The 22,132-nt window shown below is 42.6% G+C and overlaps 1 protein-coding gene across 1 annotated transcript in view; it reads right to left on the bottom strand.

Annotated features, from left to right (window-relative positions):
* LOC104620164 (myosin-13) overlaps positions 1–21,774 on the bottom strand; it is a gene marked incomplete at its 3' end in the record, with an annotated part of 34,930 nt that extends 13,156 nt beyond the window's left edge. The window contains exons 1-22 of the mRNA XM_010286294.1: positions 21,589–21,774; positions 21,348–21,491; positions 21,099–21,255; positions 20,501–20,528; positions 20,299–20,410; positions 17,457–17,549; positions 17,299–17,362; positions 17,112–17,210; positions 16,912–17,015; positions 16,549–16,687; positions 16,018–16,136; positions 15,769–15,918; positions 15,519–15,689; positions 13,302–13,611; positions 12,545–12,553; positions 11,805–11,878; positions 11,174–11,261; positions 8,918–9,035; positions 7,362–7,485; positions 6,358–6,494; positions 4,786–5,041; positions 1,460–1,702 (exon numbers count right to left, since the gene is read on the bottom strand). Of these exons, the coding sequence (XP_010284596.1) occupies positions 1,460–1,702; positions 4,786–5,041; positions 6,358–6,494; positions 7,362–7,485; positions 8,918–9,035; positions 11,174–11,261; positions 11,805–11,878; positions 12,545–12,553; positions 13,302–13,611; positions 15,519–15,689; positions 15,769–15,918; positions 16,018–16,136; positions 16,549–16,687; positions 16,912–17,015; positions 17,112–17,210; positions 17,299–17,362; positions 17,457–17,549; positions 20,299–20,410; positions 20,501–20,528; positions 21,099–21,255; positions 21,348–21,491; positions 21,589–21,774 (2,925 nt within the window). The remainder of the gene's footprint in view (positions 1–1,459; positions 1,703–4,785; positions 5,042–6,357; positions 6,495–7,361; positions 7,486–8,917; positions 9,036–11,173; positions 11,262–11,804; positions 11,879–12,544; positions 12,554–13,301; positions 13,612–15,518; positions 15,690–15,768; positions 15,919–16,017; positions 16,137–16,548; positions 16,688–16,911; positions 17,016–17,111; positions 17,211–17,298; positions 17,363–17,456; positions 17,550–20,298; positions 20,411–20,500; positions 20,529–21,098; positions 21,256–21,347; positions 21,492–21,588) is intronic.
* Positions 21,775–22,132: the final 358 nt, after the last annotated feature.

Genomic DNA, 22,132 nt, shown 5'->3' with positions numbered 1-22,132 from the left:
TCTGTAGTGGAACATGTGCTAGATCTTCACTTGCCTCTGCAAGCTTTTCCCAGTGGGATTTACAAAAGGGCTCTGAGTTGCTCTTGCTCAAAAAATGTATCTCCTGCATGTGATATATTTTCTAGGCAAACAGCTGCAAATTCTCAGCAAGTGAGGTTCTTTAAAAAAATCAAGTGCCAAGATCAAGTGCCAAATGTCAAGTGCCAAAAGATCAAGTGCCAAGATCAAGTGCCAAATGTCAAGTGCCAAAAGATCAAGTGCCAAGCATAGCCAAAGATATGTTAAGTTTTCCATAAAAGTGAAAGGAACACAATAACATGACAAAGGACCTTATGCCCTTGAACAGCTGATCAGAATTTAGGTCCGGAGCTTCTAGCTGGGCTGCTGGACATACCACCTCTACTAGCTTCATCTTGGAAACTTATTCCTTGTATTTAAATGGAGCGTTGCACACCAGCTACCTTATCTCAAACATATCAGGCATTGTGCATTAGCCTGCCTGACTGTTGCTTCCCATTTGTCTCATTCAGATGGGAAAGCCTGACAATAGGGATAAGGAAAGTCCACTCTACTACGTGCTTTAGCTATACGGCCCTGCTGTCTGATAGATACTCCCTCATCCTCTCATCCTAATACCCAGCACCAGCTAGATTTCCTCTAAGCTTCAGTATAGAAATGTCCAACACACCTGAAGTTGCAAACTTAGGATCCAGTATTGTTCTCAGTGATGGCAGCGAAGGGAACCTCAAGGTTGTAATTACATCTCTGCTAGTATTGTTTCCACAGCAGGACTGAACACTGTTACCACAGACGTGGCTTTTGAATTCTAACATATATATATTTCAATTCTATCTCTTCACATTGATTACTAAGATATATGTGAAGAGACCTGTGCTTTTACTGGGAGATAAATGAGTTAATGACCACCTGATATAGACTCTCCTTGCTACAATGACAGTCTGAACCTTACAATTCTGTCAGGAATAGCTCTCATCATATCATCAAGTCAATGGAAGGAAAGGATGTCCATCCTAGCTGAGACCTGGGCTTCTTAAATATAAAAGAATTATAAGAAAACATTTGACATCTTCAAAATCAGTTTTCCTCAATGCATGTGAGAAAGGACCAGCATAACTGTTCTGCGCTGCACTACTCAAGCATACTAGTCCTCCATTATCCACAGGAGACACAAATATACTGGTTCCTTACGGTTCCAAATACTAAATATGGAAACTCTCTGTCAAGTACCATAACAAGCTCTTAACTCTTTTTAACTGTCACAGAAAATATATTTTTCCTCAGAGGAAGTTATAACAAAAAATTGTCACAGGTGATTATGTGCAATACATCTCTCCTATGCCTTGGGCAAGTATCACTTCCATTCAGAGCACTTAGGAATGACCACAACTTTCTACAAAACTGAAAAATGTCTGGGAAAACTGTCTGATTCCTCTGTTACCTTATTCTCTGTTGCATGCTTCTCCTTTTCCACTTTGGCCAGAGTCAGTTCAAGATCATCAATATCTTTCTTCAGCTCAGAGCACTCGTCTTCAAGTTTCCTCTTCTTTGCTGTCAGTTCAGCATTCATCTCCTCTTCATCCTCCATTCTTTCACTTAGTTCTTTAATTTTACTTTCTAGCTGAATTTTACTTTTGATGAGTCCTTCACATCTCTCTTCAGCATCAGCTAGATTTTCACTCTCCTGTCAGAACATGTTGAAGGCACGTTATATTTATTATAAAAATGAGAAAAGGCAACATCTGTTGTTCAAGCACCATCTCCAGGAAATTGATTACACAAGTCAGGGCAGAATTTCCTGTGCAAATCACAGTAATACATACAATTCAATCATGAGGAAATTGTCCTGCTCAATCATGGCTAGGAAAGTGGACCATAATCCCATGGTAGAAACATCTCCTTTCAGCTGTTCAGATGGTTTGACTACAATACCATGCACCAGACTCACAGGGTTCAGTCATAACAAGGACCCTGCAAGGAATCAGTGAGATAAAGAGGTGGGTAGGAAACTGGATTTCATGGAAGCATGAAAGCATGGTGGATGATTTTATCTTCAGTAAGGTCCTCCAACTTTAATGACATAGGTCAGACTGTCTGTCCCCAAACTTTTTCTCCCACTTTATTCACATGAGGCTAACTTTGCTCCCATCATTCTCTAACCTGGCTCTCAGCCAAGACAGGATCAAGCTTGACCTAAATGGTAGCCTGCAACTTTTACTATAATGAACATTTTGAGACACATGATTAAGAGATAAAATTTTGTCTAAATTAATGATATGATGTATTCTAGACAGAATACCAGAAGAAGTCTCTGTTACCTCCCAGAATAGTTATGGCTGAAAGCCATCACTGCAGTAACAGAAGACGGTATGTTTAATTCTCTCTCAGACTCTGAATGAAACCCATAGTGCACTGAAAGCCATGGCTACTGAGCTTGCATCTTCTGAGCACAAACTTGGAGAAGATGGTGCTTGAGGAATCTTTCAAGCAGGGTTGATAGAAATTCCACCAGAAAAATGAGACTTAGCAAGAATACAGGAAGGACTCTTCCAGTACTGAAACAATGAGAAACTGGGAGTCAAGAAAGAGTCAGACAACACACTTGACGGCAATGACCGTACATTAGGAGTTCTTTTATGTTCCAAAATCTAAAATCTGAGTGCTTTGAAAGGCATCCTAACCTCAAAGTTAGTTAACCTAGTTAAACCTCACAGGGAGGTGATTCAAGATAGCCAGCATGGCTTCACCAAGGGCAAGTCCTGCCTGACCAACCTAGTGGCCTTCTATGGTGGAGTGACCACATCAGTGGACAAGGGAGGAGCTATGGATGTCATCTATCTGGACTTCTGGCCTTAGCCTTTGACATAACATCTCCCACAACAGCCTTCTCTCTAAATTGGAGAGATTAGATTTGATACGTGGACTGTTGGGTGGATGATGAATTGGTTGGATGGTTGCACCCAGAGGGTAGTGGTCAACGACTGAATGTCCAGGTGGAGACTGGTGATGAACAGTGCCCCTCAGGGGTCAATACTGGGACCAGTACTCTTTAATAACTTCATCAATGATATGGACAGTGGGATCGAGTGCACCTTCAGCAAGTTTGCAGATGACACCAAGCTGAGTGGTGCTGTTGACATGCCTAAGAGACAGGATACCATCCAGAGGGACCTGGACAATCTCAAGGAATGTGAATCTCATGAGGTTCAACAAGGCCAAGTGCAGGGTCCTGCCCCTGGATCGGGCCAACCCCCAGTATCAGTACAGGCTGGGGGATGCAGGGGTTGAAAGCAGCCCTGCCGAGAAGGACTTGGGGGTACTGGTGGAGGAAAAGCTGGATGTGAGCTGGCAACATGCTCGCAGCCCAGAAGGCCAACCATATCCTGGGCCGCATCCAAAGAAGGATGGCCAGCAGGTCGAGGGAAGTGATTCTCCCCCAATACTCTGCTCTGGTGAGACCCCACCTGGAACACTGCATCCAGCTCTGGAGCCCTCAGCACAGGAAAGACATGGACCTGTTGGAGCGGGGCCAGAGGGGGACACAAAAATGATCAGAGGGTTGGAACATGTCTCCTGTGAGGACATGCTGAAAGAGTTGGGGTTGTTCAGCCTGGAGAAGAGAAGGCTCTGGGCAGAACTTACTGCAGCCTGCCAGTACTTAAAGGGGGCCTATAAGAAAGATGGGGACAGACTTTTTAGCCGAGCCAGTAGTGATAGGACAAGGGCTGATGGTTTTACACTAAAAGGGGGTAGATTTAGGATAGATATAAGGAAGAAATTTTTGACAATGAGGGTGGTGAAACCCTGGCCCAGGTTGCCCAGGGAGGTGATAGAGGTCCCATCCCTGGAAACATTCCAGGTCAGGCTGGATGGGGCTCTGAGCAACCTGATCTAGTGGAAGATGTCCCTGCTCATCGCAGGTGGGTTGGACTAGATGGCCTTAAAAGGTCCCTTCCAACCCAAAGATTCTATGATTCTTGGGGTTTTTTTCCTTACCATCCATGAAGGGTTTAAAGCAAAGACCCAGATTCTTGTGAACTAGGTGGGTTCTGGAGAACAGAACAGCAAGTACCAAGAAGGGTACAAAGAGAAAACTGGGTGAGATTAAGTTGAAGTTCTGAAGAAGAATTCAGGTAATGAATCTGATCTTTGACATGCACAATTACAGCCTCAGGACTTGAAACAATACAGGGCTCTTGTCAAAACACAACTGGTTCGATAGCACATGGAAACAAGTGACAGGCTGACTTACACCAGGCTGGCCTTGGCCATGTAGTATCTTACTACCTGACAGTGTTCCTGTCTTGTGCAATTTCAGCCTCTGCTCAGCAGTATTCTAGAGAAAAGCATTAGTCTTTGTTCCATAGTTTCAGTCTTGTCTCTGACAGAAAATCATCCCTGCCCTGGCTCCATATTATAATGGTCAGCAGATGGGGGAACAGCCTGTATTTCATCCAAAATCAGATACCATTGTTAGGAGCACATTGTATACACTGTGGAACATCTGATTCTTCCACTGGTGATTGCTTAATAGTGAAGTGGGTTTACATAGGAGCCCAGTCAGAATTTCCTGTGTTCCTACTGGTGGCAATGTTTTATATGTGCTTTGTACTCACTTTGCTTGGGTGTAAATGACAAGACCAGATAAAAAGCAGTGGAGAATCTGGCCCTGTTACATGTCTATTTATAAAGGACAATGGAAAAGAGAAGGCAAAGAGCAGCACAATAAGAGGAAGTGGGGTGAATCTGAAAATGGAAGTTACTCACAGATTGAACCTGAAGCTGCAGGTCATTTTTCTCTTGCAACAGGGTCACCATTTTCTCCTCCAGCTCTTTTCTTTTTCCCTCAGACTTTGCAAGTTCTTCCTTGGTTTTCTCAAATTCCTCCTTCATGTTGGCTATCTCCTTCTCAGATTCTGCACTCTTCAGCAAGGGCTTCATCTTGAAGTACAGCTTCATCCAGGGCCAGTGCTTGACATTCATGAATGCTCTAATATTGTATTGGATGATATAAATGGATTCTCTGAAAACACAGTTTATGAGGCTGGTGAGATTTGGGTTGGAAACAGACTGATTATCGGCCATACAGCATCAGCATTTTCCTCAAGGAACCTTTTTGTGGGACTTTTATTCCTCACCTTCCTTGCTTTTATTAAAGAGTCATTTCTAGGCCCTTGATTGCAGAATGGCTGGTTCAGTAGCATGAACAATAACTATGTCTGGATATAAGAGGGACAAATACTCCAAAACAGAAAAACTTCTCTGGCATGTTGCCTGGTAATCTCTGAGACTTTCCTCAGTCTCAAAAAAGTGCAGGTGCTCAGGTATTTATGTTTTCTCTCAGGTAATACCAGAGATAAAACATCCTTGAAGTACTGCTGCTGAGATTACATAACTGGGAGTTACTGTCAATTGTGGAAACAGCAGCTTGATGTTTTTTGGTCACTCAAAGTAGCAAATACTATATTAGAAACTATTAAGACAGAAACTGAAACAAAAATTAAGTATTTTACGATATTGAATAAAAAGGATGTTGTTGATGCCCATTGTTCAAGGGGAGATTAGATAATTCCTTGCAGAGAAATCCAGGAAGAGTTATGGAATTCTTAGAAACTGTCCCTGGCTCAGGAAGTCCCTGAGCTAAATATATACCACAGAGTATTACAAATAAAAGCAGCTGGTTGGCAGAGCATCCTATACATTTATGCAATCCTTGCTTCCCCTAAAGCTTTCACTTGTCAACAACATTTGAGAAAGTTTGCTTGGCTCACTCAGTGCTGCCACTCTTAGACTCTAAATTTTGCATGAGTCATCCCATCTCAAAGGGAGAGACCTGAAATGGGAAGGGTATCTGGGATGGTTGAAAGTATGAAGAACCTTCTCTGTACAAGCTAGAATTGTTCATCTGAGATGATGGAGCCATGAAAGAAAATTAAAGAGAAGGAGATCAGAGAGTGATGTTATGCCATTCCTTACAAAACCAATGTGATCCAATGAAATTATCAAACAACATGTTCAAAACAGAGAAACCTTAGCACTTGTTCTGTTGGCTTTTTCCGTCACAGGGTCCTTTAAAGTTTGAGTGGTAAGTGCATTCCTGGAGAGAAGGTTCACTGTTAAATACTAAATGTCACAGTCCAGCTGCATGGTCCAATTGCTAAATAGCCATTGCCAGAATTTGGGAGGCTATAACAAGGAAACTATTAGTTTGTGCTTGCTCTGTTCCCCCTACTCTTTCTAAGGGTCTTTCCTGAGGACAGTTTTTTGCCTGAGACAGTATACTGCATTGCTTGACTTTTGGTCTGGCACAATATCATTGTTAGTATTTTATTATATTACCTTCTTTCATTCATCTTTTTAAATTCAGCTCTCATGAAGTACCCTCTGCACATAGCTTGTGTATGAGTGATGAGGCTCACAAGCTTCTCATCTCTCATCTCTTCTAGGAGTCCCAGGAGTCCTGCCTTGAAGAACACCTACAACATAAAAGAGGGTCAAATAGCTTGAGGCTTAGGCAGATACACAACCATTGGCATCTGATACAGGGTAGTATAAAGCAGTTTTGGAAAAATGCCTACAGAGTAAAGGTTTAACAGCTAGAGAAATGTTGTGTAAGTATTCATATCCTCAGTGTTCTTGTGATTCATGACAAGTCACTCTATGTATGATCTAATCCCATTATTGCAGTGTTATTTGATGCCTGCTCCAGCCTAAGTTGTGGAAGATCTAGTTCATCAGTAGTTATTAAAACAAAGAGCTAACTTTCAGCCTAGTACTTTAGTAGTAGTATGTTAGTAGTGTATACTATTATGACTCTTCACTGTTCTCTACCCTTCTATGTCAGGCTCAAGATTTGCTCTGTAAACTGGCTTAAAGATAGCTTGAGAAACATACATGGTGCTGTCTGCTCAGTAGTGTAGGCAATTGTTTTTTTGTCCAGAGATAGTACTGCCTTAGTTGTGCTGATCAGAGAATCAATGCCCCACCTAATGCTACTTTGAATATGGAAGATAGACTTCTGTGTGCTGAAATCCCCTGAAAAGGCTGACTTTCCAAACTTGTCCGAGCCTGTCTAAATGCACTGATATAAATGAGTTCAACTGGCACAGGAAGTGGGGGTCACTAGTTCTAGTTGGAGCCATGCTAGGTCATTCTTGTAGTGTGGTGTTCCCAGGGCTGACTGTGCTACCCCTCACACATACTCCCTAAACCAGACAACTTTTCTGTACTCCTTCTTGCTAGTGGTGTATGTCATTTCTAATCATTCTGAAGGCTGATTTCATATGGAAGAAATACAAAATTTTTTGCCATTAATTATATGCACTCTTCCACAAGGACTTTACCTTGGTGTGGCCAAATCTGTATTGGTTGTGGTCAACATCAATGGAAGAAAGAAGCTTTTCTGAAGCCTTTTTGCTGTCAATGAATTGGCCTTCTGGAATGGCTGAGGCATTAAGAATCTTGTACCTGTGGTAAGACAGGTTGCACAGGGTGAAGAAAATAGGATCCATTGTCTGTTGTAAAATATATGGAAGCTGGGCTATCTGAAAGCAGCTGAATACGCCAACTGAAATCTAGTCAGTCTTGGCTGAACAGAATGTGGTGACAAGGGGTCACATCTACTCTTCAGAGGAATCTGTTGGCTGTGTAACAACACAGTATGTTGTTTCATACAAAAATAATATGCATTCTTAAGAGTGTCTGCAGGTCCAGGAATTAGGAAAAACAGGAGAACATGTCAACCTCTTCTCATCTTCCATTGATCAAAGGAATGCTACTCAAATTAAAGTTGAAGATGAATTAAAACTACTAACAAAAATGAGCTATATTCCAACGGGAATACAGATCTTGCACAGCTCACAGTCTCTACAAGTTATACCACTGAATCCTTGAGTTTGGACTGAAAATGGCATGATATTATTCTGTAAATGCTTACAGCAGTCTTAGCATTTTACAAGGTAACTTAATGACTAAGGTAAGCCTGTGTCATGGACAGCACCGCCTTATCTTTCTAAAGGAGTTTCTTCAGATACATCAATGAAGATGTGTGACTGTACACCAGAGCCCTTCTTGTTCTCAAGTCTACCTTGGAAGAGAATATGTAAAATCAAGACAGTGATAATGGTGCAGTGAATTTATTCTCTATTTTAGGTTTCCATGGTAGTTCCTCCTGAAATTCAGCACATTTCCTTTGAACTATAAAGCACTTTATGGGTCTGGACCACGGCCGTTATGGATAGATTCCTTCACTTGTCACATCAAGTTATGATTTGACAATTGAGACCAGCTAATGCCTTACTGAACATCAGGTTGCAGGGCATTTTCAGAGAGGTCTTGGGTCCTTTTCACAGCAATTCAGCATGGAAGATGCTACTGTTACATTTAATTATAACAGCACCCAGTTCTGATTCAGCACTTTATAGCAACTGAGCTCACATGAACAGTTTAATTGTCTCCATTTTAAGGATGAGGAAAACAAGGTGTAGGATGCAGACTAGTGACAGACAAGAGCACTAGCAAAGCCTTGGATTTTTGAATGCTTAGTCAGTTTACTGCAAGGAAGCTGCACTGACCTGTTTTGCTTTTTGTATTTGTACTCTGGGAGACTTACAAAGAGCAGTATATGCCACAATTACACTACAAGCATTTTGCATTCCTTTGAATCATTGGGAATTGACTACAGTTTAGCAACGATACTGGTTCTAATGAATAAAGAAATCTCTGGTCTGATCAAAGAGGGAAAGACTGGAGTGACCTGAGGCAATATTAATGACTTGGTTCCCTCAAATGCCACTAATCTAGTCTGATTCAGAAGGTGTCTCTCCATGATGTCACCAGACTTGTCACCTGAGGTTTATTGAGGCCTTATTTTAACAGACAGTAATAACTGAAGACCTACCGTTGCTTAAAGTCCGCATAAAGGATTCTGCTTGGAAACCCCTTCCTACAAATCCGGATGCCTTCTAGAACCCCATTGCACCGCAGCTGATGCATCACCAAGTAATGATCCATTTCACCTTAAACAAAATACATCCATCATGACTCTCCTTTTCTTCCAAAGAATCTCCATATGTACTAGCATTCCTAATGACCACCTTTTTTTGGATAAAATTCAAAGAGTTCTTGATTAAAGATGCAGGAAGTGAAGACAGAACATGCCTTCAATTCATACAAGTTGCAGAGAGCTGCTTCAGTGAGCTGAGCTTTACTAAGAATGTTAGGGCTGGCAGTGCTTGTGAATCACCAATGCCCAAAACGCATAAGACCACATTACTAAAAAATGTCAGAAGAGTGCTTTAGGAGACCAGCTGAAAAATCTTCAACAGCATCAGCATCCTCATTGGATGTAGGTAGAGGTGGTATAATGTAGAGTGCAGTACCGTCTAGACAATCAGCTCTTCACGTTATGTTAGATTTTACTTTGGATCTGCCATGCAAGAATTGACTATACTCAAATTTTATTAGATTTGACAGCTAGATAGATTCCAACACAGGAGTGGGTAAGCAGCTTGCTTAAAGCTCTCAGTCTTCCTGTAGAGGGCAGTTGATTAAAATTGGAAGAATTATCTTTCTCCTCCTAAAATATCTATTGGATATAATAATCAACCGTATTTCTAAGTATTTCTATTCTGTAATAGAAATACTGTAACTGTATTTCTATTCCCAAGTATTATAAACAAAGTACAACTGGCAGAATAAAACCCTCATGGAATCACTGTGATGCAGAAATTTCCATCAGCTGCTAGAGACATTAATTAGTACATAACGGTCCACACCCTTAATTTTATCTTTTCAGTGTAATCGATAAAGGTGTACGCAAAGGAATTATTAGAATAGTCAAGCATAAGCCACCTAAAACCAGCTAAAAATCAGAAGATGTCCAGTTTCTCTTCCTTCACTTCACCATCCTTAATTTAGCTCACACAGTACTACTTTTTCTTAAATGGCAAAAGTCAAGATTCCCTCTGAGTCACCTCTGTCAAAACAATGAACTGAACATTAAAATGACAGCCGAATCTGGCAAAATCATTCATTCAAATATGGTCTTCTATTTTAGTAGGCTTCCTTGACTCTCCCCTTACTCCTCGACTGTCAAGACCCTGGTGGGATTCCTCTTTCTTCACTTCAGTATATGAAGTGTGGACATTTCCATTTGGGCTTCATTTATAGTCAGTGGAGCTGACTTTTAGGATGTGATTCATCTCATCCTAAGATAGATGTATAAAAGGGGCCAGATGAGTCACACCTTAAAATGTCAGCTTCTCTCCACTGAATATAAAGTGAGTTTAGATGAATAGCTGAAATGTGAATGACATACAAATCTGTGCTGCTTAAATCCTGCTTGTGGTCTTCACGGTTATACAGAGAGACATAAACAAGAAAGGTAAGAAACGTTCTGAAATTGGTCTTTTGTTTCCTGAGCAGATTATACAGATGCTAAGCTCCTGTCTCTTGGTACTTCTGTTGTATCTGCTACATTCTACCACTGTTTGCCTTATCATTCTTACCAGTATCAGACCTCATAACAATCGGACTCTTAAAACCCACACAGGCAAGTGTCTCCCCAGGTACTTTAATTTAATGGCCACATGAAAATACCCCCAAACTTGACTATTCTCAGAGACTAAACTCCTTGTGAGAGTTTAATATTTAATTAAATAAATTAAAAAAATAACTTTATATCAAAATGCTTTCCAACTGCTAGCAGCACACAGCAGCTTGTACACAGAATTCTACAAACTATATATGATTTCTTTGACAGTCCTTCAGCTCAGAGAATCAGATCCTAACACTGAATATTTACAAACTGGTAAGTGGTCTTGGGCTGAACTTTAAGGACACAGTGGTTTGTTAGGGATTTGCTAATGCTGTTACCCCCAACAGACAATTTCATCAGCTGTAATCAGCCCTATCTTTATAATCTTCAGCTCTGTACACACATCAAGCAAAGATGGGTAAATTTTGTGGACCGTGTAATGCTCAAAATTTTACAGTCACGATAAGCAATACAAAGTTTACGTGGGCACAGTCCGGCAGGCCAACCCCCACAAGAACTTCACATGGAAAGGGAGATGTTCTGGAAGAAGTTGGCGTGGAAGATAAGCAGGCCAAGTCCCATCAGTCTCCTGTCTTTAAAGTATAATGATTGACTTACCAGGTGTCTTGGTCTCATTAGGAATCAGGCAACGCACAAAGTGAGGATGAGTACTTCTCAGATTAGTCATCAACTTGTTTAGATTTTCCTGTGATAGAACAGAACATGGGTTTTGTTTGAGCTACAAAGCTTTTGCTTTCTTATTCAAATGTCAAAGAGTTATAGAATCACAGAATGGTTTGGATTGGAAGGGGTCTTTGAAGATCGAGTCCAACACTGCCATGGGCAAGGATTTCTTTTACTAGATCAGGTTGCTCCAAGTCCCATCCAGCCTGACCATGAACACTTCCAATGACTGGGCATTCACAACTTCTCTGGGCAACTTTTTCCAGTGTCTCACCAGCCTCATACTAAAAAAATTTCTTCCTTATTTCCAACCTAAACCTACCCTCTTTCAGTTTAAAACCATTGCCTCTTTTCCTGTCACTACAGGCCCTGGTAAAAAGACGTTCCTCATCTTTCTGATAAACCCCTTTTATATATTGAAAGGATGCAATAAGGTGTCCCTGGAGCCTTCTCTTCCCCAGGACGAACAAGCCCAACTCTCTCAGCCTTTCTTCATAGGAGAGGTGTTCCAGCCCTCAGATCATTTTTGTGGAAGCATGGCTCATTTAAAGGGAAATTCACATACCCTGAACACAGCAGACACTGTCTGGAAAGAGCTCCCCTTCTTCTTTGCACCTTTCTTGCCACCACCACTATCACCTTGGAAGAAGCAGACAGGAGTTGAACAGTTAGAATAAGCAGTATGTTTTGTAGGCCTCACCTTCCTTTCTTTGGTCATGGGCCAATAAAATAATTAATCTTTAATTTTAAAATTACTGCTGCATGAGAGTTTTAGTGAACTGCTGCTCTCTGGTGGTTGATCAGTGTATGGTATATTTTGTCTTGATGCATGATTTAGATTGCATCATAATGAATATGGTTTTGGTGGTATGGAACATCGTGGCCTGACATAAGTTTCATAACAGTGTTCTCTGTGCTACTAGTCACGTTGCTTTTACTTTGCTATAGACATAGCCCCATTTTTTATTTAATTAGGTGAAAGGCCACAAGAATGTGGCTCATCCATGGACATTCATTTATCAGTGCAGTGAAGTCTTCTTTAGAAAAATATCCTAATCCAATGTTCCAGCTGAAGAATAAGGATCTATTCCGAGTTATGGCAGCCCCAAGGCAGGAAACAAATTACAGTCTCAGGAATACAAGTGCAAGCAGCTCAGTGCCTTTTCAGATTTGCTGCATTGTTGATGCCAATTAAATTGTGACTTAAATGGAGTCTTTGTGCTCTGAACTTCACACCTTATCCAAAATTTTATCCCCACAACCTTTTCTTCTCACCTTCCTTACATTGATGATACCTGCAAGGACCAGAGCTGGCTCATCCCCAGTATTTCCTAGGAGCTTGCTCAGACACGTTGTTATATCAGCCAGACTGAACTGCAGCCTATGCAGTACTCTCTTGAGCCTCAAACCCTGCTGTCCATATGCCTGATGTCTGAGTTGACTACTACTGTATACTACCTCTTCTTTTTGCCCAGCATCCAGGCTGCCAGAACATTGGCTTTTTTGTAGAAATCTGTGTGGCCATTTTTGGTAAGGCAGACTGTCCAACTTGATGGTCTTCAGTCACTAAAAAGGCAAGAGATTGAACTGCTCTCTGATGCCCTTAGAAGACTTCTAAATTATATTCTGTCACCTTCATTTTCTCTTGCAACACCAGGACTGCTCATCTGGATATGAAGTAGTTCCATGGTCTCCTTTTAGTTCTTCCAGTTAACCCAAGAAACAAAACTCTGCCCCCAAAGACTATAAAGTGCTCGCACTTTGCACGTATATTTGCACCTGTCTAGAGGATGACTAAGCATGCACATGATTTGCAACACAGTCAGGAAACATACACCTCCTGTCACTTTGTTTTGGACTTACTGAGATTTACTTCTCTGCACCACATGAATGTGGTGTTTTCAGCAGTTCTGCATGTTGGTATCTTAGTTTTGGCATATCTGGGTGTACACTAGAACAAAGTCACATTAGGGGATGATAGAGAGTCTAGAGTATACCACAGAGAGGAGAAAAGACTTTAGTTAATTCTTGCCTTATTGATCACAATTGAAAAAGCACTTACTTGTTTCTGCACCAGCATAGTTAGAGAAAAGGAAGGACAGAAGCTTCAAGGATGATTTCTGGTACAGCCCCACAACAGTTTCGTTCAAGGGATCCTTGTTCTTGTCAAGCCAGCCAGAGATGTTGTACTCCACTGTGCCAGCATAGTGCATCAGTGAAAAGTGGGCCTCAGCCTTGCCTTTGACAGGCTTGGGCTTCTGGAAGTTGTTGGACTTGCCCAGATGCTGGTCATAAAGCTTGTTCTTGCAAGAGGTGTCAGTTGCCTTGGGGAACATGCACTCCTCTTCCAGGATGGAGAAAATGCCCATGGGCTGGGAGAAGTATGAATGAATGAAGAAAGTAGGGAGAGGAAAAGTAAATAAAATATCACCTTGCATGTGATTTGTGGCTTGTTTCAGTGACCATAATTTGAATTGCACAAGTTCTTAATACATCACTAGTTACTATAATAATCAGGCAAACTATAATTAGTCTGTGTTGCTCAAGCTACTCCCCATTAACATAGCAACTTGACAATACTCTTTACATGCATCTTTGAATGAAAAGCTATATATATGTATTATAATAAATTGTTTCAACCATCTTTACCCTACATTGTTAAGAAGTAGGTTCCAGTGTCCTGTTTGCGGGACTGATGCTGTTGTGTACGTTTGTTACAAGCCATCAGGTTGCAATTGTCAGCCTGAACTTAATTTGATGGCTCCTCAGGAACATGATAGATAACTAATATATAAGAACTCCTGTCTCCAGTGAATGTGCATGATGGATCAGATTTTCTTCACCTTATATGGAGTGTAAATGGCAATAATCTGGCACTTCAGCATACCCATAGACTTTTAATTTGTCTCAATTTAAAATTGGAAGTATTTCTATACAGAGATGTAGGCACATTCTCAGTGACATCAGATCTTTCATCTGAGCTAGAGTAGGTATCTTCTGATAGTGCAGATGATTTTTTCTGATTTTGCTGGAAACACTGACATGACCTGCAATTCATTTGCCTAGAGAGAATTCGAAGATTTCCTTCTTTGTATGAACCTTTTTTTTAAAAAAATGTAATAAGATGCCATTAGATGCTTATATCTGATTTGAGCTAGATAGCTGCCAGAGCTACAATCAGGGATCCTCCAGAGCAGCAGCAACCACAGGATGGAATGCCGTGTTTTGAATGAACATTTTGCTCTCTTGGTGTGGTTGATGTGTGAGAGCTCTGGGGTTAGCATTCATCTTGCCTAACTGTAGGTATCTATAAAACAGAATCTAGATCTGAGTTAGCTGTCCAGATTGCTCTTTTGTAATGGAAGCATTATAAAGAATCACTAACAGAACATACTTTATAAGGAGATGATTTGCATCCTAGAAGTGTCTACTTCTTTCCTGTCATTACAAAAGAGACTACAGTGTTAGATCAGCATAGGTGTCCTGATTCCTCTGGCTCTAATACTTTGTATTGCATAGTTATGGGACACAAAACGTGTTGACGCTGAACAGTAAATGTGGACTTTGGGTACTAAATATTGAAACAGGCAACAGGCACTAGCTGTGAATGGTAGCGCTGCCTGTAGATGCTGCTATGTGGTGGGAAGCATGGGTGGTCAGCAAGAAATGTGAGGCTCGTGGGCAAAGGCATAACCCATGGGTTTATATTAAGTAGCGACCATGCATGTGAGATGGCTGAATCAGTCATTGGGCACTAGGCATGAATGATAGTGATGGGAGAAGATACCTGTATGCTCCTGAGAAGGAAGATGTTGGGTATGTACATACTGGATTTGCATGTAATGTGTAAGTAAGTGCTGTGCACAACCACTGCACGCTGGTTTGTAATGTAGTAGCGAGGGTAAGATCCCCAATGCAGTAGCAGTGGGCAGTGACAGATGGGCCAGAAGTGTTATGTTGCTAGAATCAAGAACTTAATTCTATCCGTTACTACAAGGAGTAGGACTTGAGGTTCGCCGTACTGTTAAAGGCAGTCTTGTTAAAGGCACCAAATTAACATCATGTACCCCCTCTCCCTTCCACCCCAGCCATGTTGTTCAGGAAATCATTGTTTGTGCAGAGGCAGCCTGTCATTTCAAAAGCTTTGGTTTTAGAAACTGCCTCTTCTTATGTGACAGGGTGATTCAACAGTAATGTATCAATTTATTAAGAATGACTGGACTAAAATAAATGACTACACAAGAAATGTGCTCTCCTTAAAAGAATAAATTTCTTCTACCTTCTCAATGAGCTCAATGCAGGCAGCCAGGTCCATCCCAAAATCAATGAACTCCCATTCAATTCCTTCCTTCTTGTATTCCTCCTGCTCCAGCACAAACATGTGGTGGTTGAAAAACTGTTGCAGCTTCTCATTGGTGAAGTTGATGCACAGCTGCTCCAAGCTGTTGAACTGCAAATTCAAAATGTAAAAAAAATGCCAGTTCGTTTGGAAAAGTCATCAATGGGCAAGCATACCTACTGTAACTCACATCAAAAATTTCAAAACCAGCAATGTCCAGGACACCAATGAAATGCTGTCTGGGCTGCTTTGTATCCAGCTGTTGGTTGATTCGAATAACCATCCATAGGAACATCTTCTCATAGACTGATTTAGCCAATGCACCCACTGAATTGTACACCTGTAAGAAACACAGCCATGGCAGTAATGAAAGTTGAGTTAGCTTTAAAGTTGAAAGAACTGTCTGAACAAATGAGAAGCTGATCAGCTGCCTATGTACCTGTTGGACATTTTGTCCTTTAGTCACATATTCATTCCCAACTTTCACCCTGGGATAGCATAAAGCCTTCAGCAGATCGGCAGAATTGAGACCCATCAGGTATCCAGCTTTGTCAGCCACTAGGATTAGAGACAGCAAACGAGTTCAAAAGAGACAGAGTAAGGTGTCCAGGTCCTCTAGGATGTTTCTGTTGCAAGGAGCCTACTTTCGGTGCTACTCACATGCACCTTTTATCAAGGCAAGCTCCTCTTCAGGCCCATGGAGAATGTTTTCTCCCTGACACAAGCAATGTCTCAGCTGCAGCGCGCTCCAGTTCCACACATGGAGGGCTGCAGCAATGCTTCATCTTTACATCTCTGTTTCCTTGCAGAGTATAAATTAAATCATTGACTTTGTGGAACTTGCAAAAACCTTAAAAAATTTAGTTTCTGGAAGGGAAAATCATACTCAAAATGTTGGGCACTTTATGAGATGAGGTTGCTAACTTGTCTCCTGGTTCAGTTCACAAGCAAACTCTGCAGTCAATGCTACCTTCTGTGCTGTCTGGCTCTGCCTGCTCCTCCCGCTGCTTCTGTTTGAACTTCATGTTCCCGTAATGCATGACGGCTCCCGTCAGCTTGTACATCCCCACTTTCTCATCGGGGCTGAAACCCAGGATGTCCACAGCGTTCTGCAGAGGCAAGTCGGGGAAGGTCAGAGAAGCCCAAGGGCTGAAGCACAAGATGCTGTTAATGGACACGTGTACTGCGATGGGAAGCTGGGGATTCCCATTGCTGCCCGCACCAAGTGTGTGCTGCACTGTCTGGCGCTTGGCAGCCCTGGGCCAGCCAAGCTTCCGTGGCTGCAGCTGGTCTGACTGCAAGGGCTGCCCCACGGGTGCTCTGCTGTACTCACATCTGTGGCCAGCAGCTCCTCGCCGTCATCAATACTGGCAACAGTGACTTCTCCTTGGCTCACGTAGGGGAAGTCGTAGGGGTTGGTGGAGATAAGGAGGAGATCTGCAGGTATACAGGGCACCTTTGGTGGCACTGGGGCAGGTCACAGTGGAAGGAGAAACCACTCACTGAGCCAATCCCAGCACCACTGGCACTCACCAATGAGCTCTGGCTTCTTGTTGGACATTATCTGGTAAAAAATATGATAGCTCCTTTCACTGGCCAGCTGGAAAGTCACTCTGGATTTCTCCAGAAGATCTAACCGAAAGAGAGATGCTGTTAGCCTCCTGGTAAACTTGAGATCATAAATGCACGAATTCTCATGCACTGACTTGCTCCAACTCACAGGTTTCGATATCCGCAGAGGCCAGCTTGCCAGTTGTTCCAAAGTGAATCCGGATGAATTTTCCCTATCAAGCAGTACAGATCAAACCATTGGTTATAAAGATCAATAAATGAGACATATTAGATGTCTGCATTCCAAAAAATCTGAAATGAACTCACAAAACGTGAAGAGTTGTCGTTCCTCACAGTCTTGGCATTGCCAAAGGCCTCCAGCAGCGGGTTGGCCTGGATGATCTGATCCTCCAGAGTTCCCTAGTTACAGGAGAAAAAGCTTTTTAACAAACCTCACTACTGTTTAATAACAAATATTGCAAAGGAGGTATTACAAACAGATCATTTTTACACCTCATATGTTATTTTAATCTAAAATTTAGCAGAGTTTTTAAGCACTCTTCAGCCATCACTCATGAATATTGCCATTAGTTTCAAAAGGAAGAGTGCTGAAAGGCAGATCTATACTTTGTTTCCTTCTTGTAACTATCATATATAGTGCATCATAGAATCATAGAATAGTTAGGGTTGGAAGGGACCATTAAAGGTCACCTAGTCCAACCCCCCTGCCATGAGCAGGGCCATCGTCAACTCGAGCAGGTTGCTCAGAGCCCCGTCCAACCTGACCTGGAATGTTTCCAGGGATGGAGCATCTACCACCTCTCTTGGCAACATCTTCCAGTACCTTACTACCCTTATTGTGAATAATTTCTTCCTTATATCCAGTCTAAATCTACCGTCTTTTAGTTTAAAACCATCACCCCTGTCCTATCACTACAGGCCCGGCTAAAAAGTCTGTCCCCATCTTTCTTATAGGCCCCCTTTAAGTACTGGCAGGCTGCAATAAGGTCTCCCCGTTCTCTTCTCTTATCTTCCTCAGGCTGAACAACCCCAACTCTCTCAGCCTGTCCTCATAGGAGAGCTGATCCAACCCTCTGATCATTTTTGTGGCCTCCTCTGGCCCCGCTCCAGCAGGTCCATGTCTCCGCTGTGCCGAGGGCTCCAGAGCTGGACGCAGCCCTGCAGGGGGGTCTCCCCAGAGCAGGGCAGAGGGGCAGAACCCCCTCCCTCGCCCTGCTGGCCACGCGGCTTTGGGGGCAGCCCAGGATATGGTTGGCCTTCTGGGCTGCGAGCATGTTTCATAGATGAGAGGCACAGCTTCACTTGCTGCATCTTTGTATGTAACGTTCAATTCAGCCTCTTGTAATAGAGAGGGAGCGCCATTCCCAACACTGTCTGCAGATGGCACAATGGTTTTAAATTAGTTTTTATTAGTCCATCGTGAAGATGGACCCTATAAAATTAAGGCAACACAGTAGCATATGAAGCTCTATGTAATTAAAAAAAAAATCCCAAATCCCTAGATTAATGCCCTCTCACATATATCTTTCGTCTTTCTAAATGAACTTCCTTGTTTAAGAGAAGAGATGTGTGTGTCAGTGCAGCTGACTATACCATCACCAAACCTCTTTTTTGTGCATAGCTGTGACTGGGGAACTCACAAGGGAGCATTATGCCTGGAGAGCAGCATGGAAGAAGACATGGCACTTCTTTACACAAGTTCGTTCCGGAGTCCTTGTCTACAGGCTGTGTGACAAAGTGCTGGAGGCTGAGAAAGTATTCTGGGGAAATGCTGTTACATGTTTCCCTTATTCACATACTCTTACCTGGCATCTGATTTCAGTCTGCATCTGAGATAGGATGCTGGGCTAGACAGAACTATAACTTGAGTGTTTTATTTAATGTTCTTATGAAGTAGCACATACTACTGTTACAGAGATTGTGAATACTAAAAAAATAGAGTATTCTGTGAATAAACTTGGAAGAAGGCAAAACAGGCTGTTGTCCGTCTGAGAGCCAGGTGATATTCCTTACATCAAACATAGTCAGTATGTCTCTCAGCTGTCTTAAAGTTTTTCTGAGATCAGTCCTGGCATAGTAAGCAGCTGGCGAAAGCTAAGCCCAAGAGATTCTGAAATGGTGCTGATGGAACGAGTGCTTGTGATGAACTTGCCTTGACCATAACAACCCATCAATCACAGACACCTGCCTCTGAGTGCAAAAAGAATATTCAGCCTTGGAATCTCCTTAGGTCCTGCTGTGCCCTTGGGTACCCAAATAACACGCTGACACGTGTCACCCACTTTGATGCACATACCATCTCACAGACTGTGGTGACAGACACTTGTGCCACACGGATGTTTGTGGTTGTTCTCTGCTAGGGAATGAAGCCCACCCCTTGCAAACGCACCAGTAAGCTCAGATTGCAGCAGCTGGGCTGCTCAGCAGAAAGGGGCATCAGGGCACGTGCTTTCTTCCCTGGAAAGATCTTTGAGGTTCCTTTCTAACTTTCAGACAGGTGGTCCCAGCTGTCCCAGATCTGTCCCTTTTCTTATGCTGCCCCTCAGGACTGTTACGTTGACCACAGGCAGGAGAACAAGCCAGTGGAAACTACTAACTGATGCAACTGAAATGACTCTCAGCCACTCTGGAGTCGAGAGTTCCTGCACTTTCCCTGTCAATGGGAATGCACCAAGGAATAGGAATGGCACAATCATGTGCCAAGTGAGAACCAACTGCTCTTGCTACACATGCAGCCGCTCCGGTGCTCTGGGTGTGGCTGATCTCATAGGATGCTGATGGACAGGTACACAGACAGGTACACAGACAGGCAGCCAGCACAGAGAAAGCTGCTGTCTTACATTATCTTCCACTCCCTGGTGAAGACTTGCCTTGTGTAAATGTAGACTGGAGCGAAACTGAGGTTTGGGCCTTCCTACAGCAAGAAAATTTTTTTTTTTAAGTAGAGTTCCACTAGTGTTCAGAGGGATGGAGGCCAGGTAGCAGGGGTAAAAGAGCTTAGGTGTGCTTGGACCCTGCGTCCTGACTGCCTCCTCAGTTGTGCTACACTTGCTGCCTTTTGATAGTCCTGCAACCCCAAAATACCCATTGTTTCTGCGCTGCAAGTGCGGTCTTGGGCAAACAGTAGAAGGGGGAGCCAATGACCTACCTGCATTTTGCCAGGCTGCTGGTCTTTCTTCTTCTCACCAGTAACTGCAATTGTTGCAAAGTACTGGATGACACGCTTTGTATTCACAGTCTTCCCAGCACCGGATTCTCCACTGTTGAAATGAAAATATTAATTGCTACAGGAAACAGGAAACATTTTTACTTCTTTGTCAGCTTTGTCACACATACCAAAATATACTCACGTGATAAGGATTGACTGATTGTTACGATCTGAAAAAGAAGTCACAGAAAGAACTGTTCAAATGAGATGTGGAGGGCTTCTGTTCCTCAGACATAACTAACTGACTTCAAGGGAAAGAACTATATTGTAATAGTATTTATCACTTTGTAACCAGATGAGGTAAACTCTGTATTAGTCCGTATGTGGATTTTTTTGTGCACAGAGGGATGGAGCAGCCCAAAATTTAATTCCAAGCTGTGGTTCTTTATAAGGCTTCCCATTTACTGTTTGCTTTCTTTTATGTGTAGACCTTGGCGTAAACCTAGTTTAATTGGGATCAGATTCTCTGCTGTATTCTTTCTTTACTGTTCCTTTACATTCCTTACTAGGACAGTGGGCACAAAGCCATATATCTACCTACTGCCTTTCCTTTATTAACTGACAGCACAGAGGTCATAAAGATGCCACAGGCAGTCTAATCTCAAGTTGTGCCATAGGACTACAGGAGCTGTTGCCACTGAGTAGAACAGCACCTAAGATGTCTGAACTGTCAAGTGTTCCTTGACCAAGCAGCCGGCCCTGCGGATATCAGGGTTTCCCATTTTTGCCAAATGACTCACCAGTCAGCATGAACTGATAGGCGTTGTCAGAGATGGAGAAGATGTGTGGAGGGGCCTCCTGGCGCTTCTTGCCTCGGTAGCCAGCCACCACCTCCGGGTTGTACACCGGCAGCCACTTGTAGGGGTTGACAGTGACGCAGAAGAGACCCGAGTAGGTCTGCGAGGAAGGGAGACAGCACGTTGGCTTCCACTTAGCCTGCCAGAGCAGGTCCTCCCAGCTGCCCAAAGGAAGATGCTGCTGGTACTTACGTAGATCATCCAGGCTGCATAACGCTCTTTGAGGTTGTACAGCACAGCGGGTTCGTGGAGGTGGGTCATCATGGCCATGTCCTCAATTTTATCAAATTTTGGAGGATTCATGGGAAAGACTTCATCGTCCTTCACAGTCACAGTCTGACAAAACCAGAAGGGAACAACAGGAGAAAAAATCTGAGCCAGGGAACTTCTTGAACTGGGTGATCATGTATGAGTAACATTTGGTATCACTTACTGTATCATCATGTGTTTTAACTGTGACTTTGCCACCTTCTCTACTCTGTATGGTACCTTTCACATACATTTGCTTTTCATCCACTACAAAACAGGCTGCCTTAGCATCAAATGGGCGATTCTGGGCTTCAATTCTCTCCTTCTCAGGCTTCCGTAAATAGGGAGCAGCTTCTCCAAAGATTGCCATCTCTGCATCTGAACTCATGTCTGGAGTTGCTCTGGTGGAATTAAAAAAGTTTCAGAGAGCCTGTGCATTTGTAATTTATATTTATCCAGAAAGTGGTCACGCTCAATGACTAAAAGGAAGAAGAGGACTAATCACATCAGGCACTTAACTTCTGCCTCAACTTTAAATATCCACTGAGGAAGTAATAATAAAGTAAGTTCCTTTTGTAGACAGAGGGGTATTGTCTTTGAAGACATTCCGCTTAAACGAGATGCCTGTGTGCCCAAGTGAGGGCAGAGAGAATATTGAGCTAGAAGTGTTCAAAAGCCTCTCCTGCTGTATCTTCACCTGCTAGTCACACAACTGCACAGCCACATAC

This window comes from Phaethon lepturus, unplaced genomic scaffold, assembly GCF_000687285.1.
Source record: "Phaethon lepturus isolate BGI_N335 unplaced genomic scaffold, ASM68728v1 scaffold6734, whole genome shotgun sequence".
NCBI lineage: Eukaryota > Metazoa > Chordata > Aves > Phaethontiformes > Phaethontidae > Phaethon > Phaethon lepturus.
The sequence above is the reverse complement of the archived record's forward strand: the minus strand, read 5'-3'. Positions and strand labels throughout refer to the sequence as shown.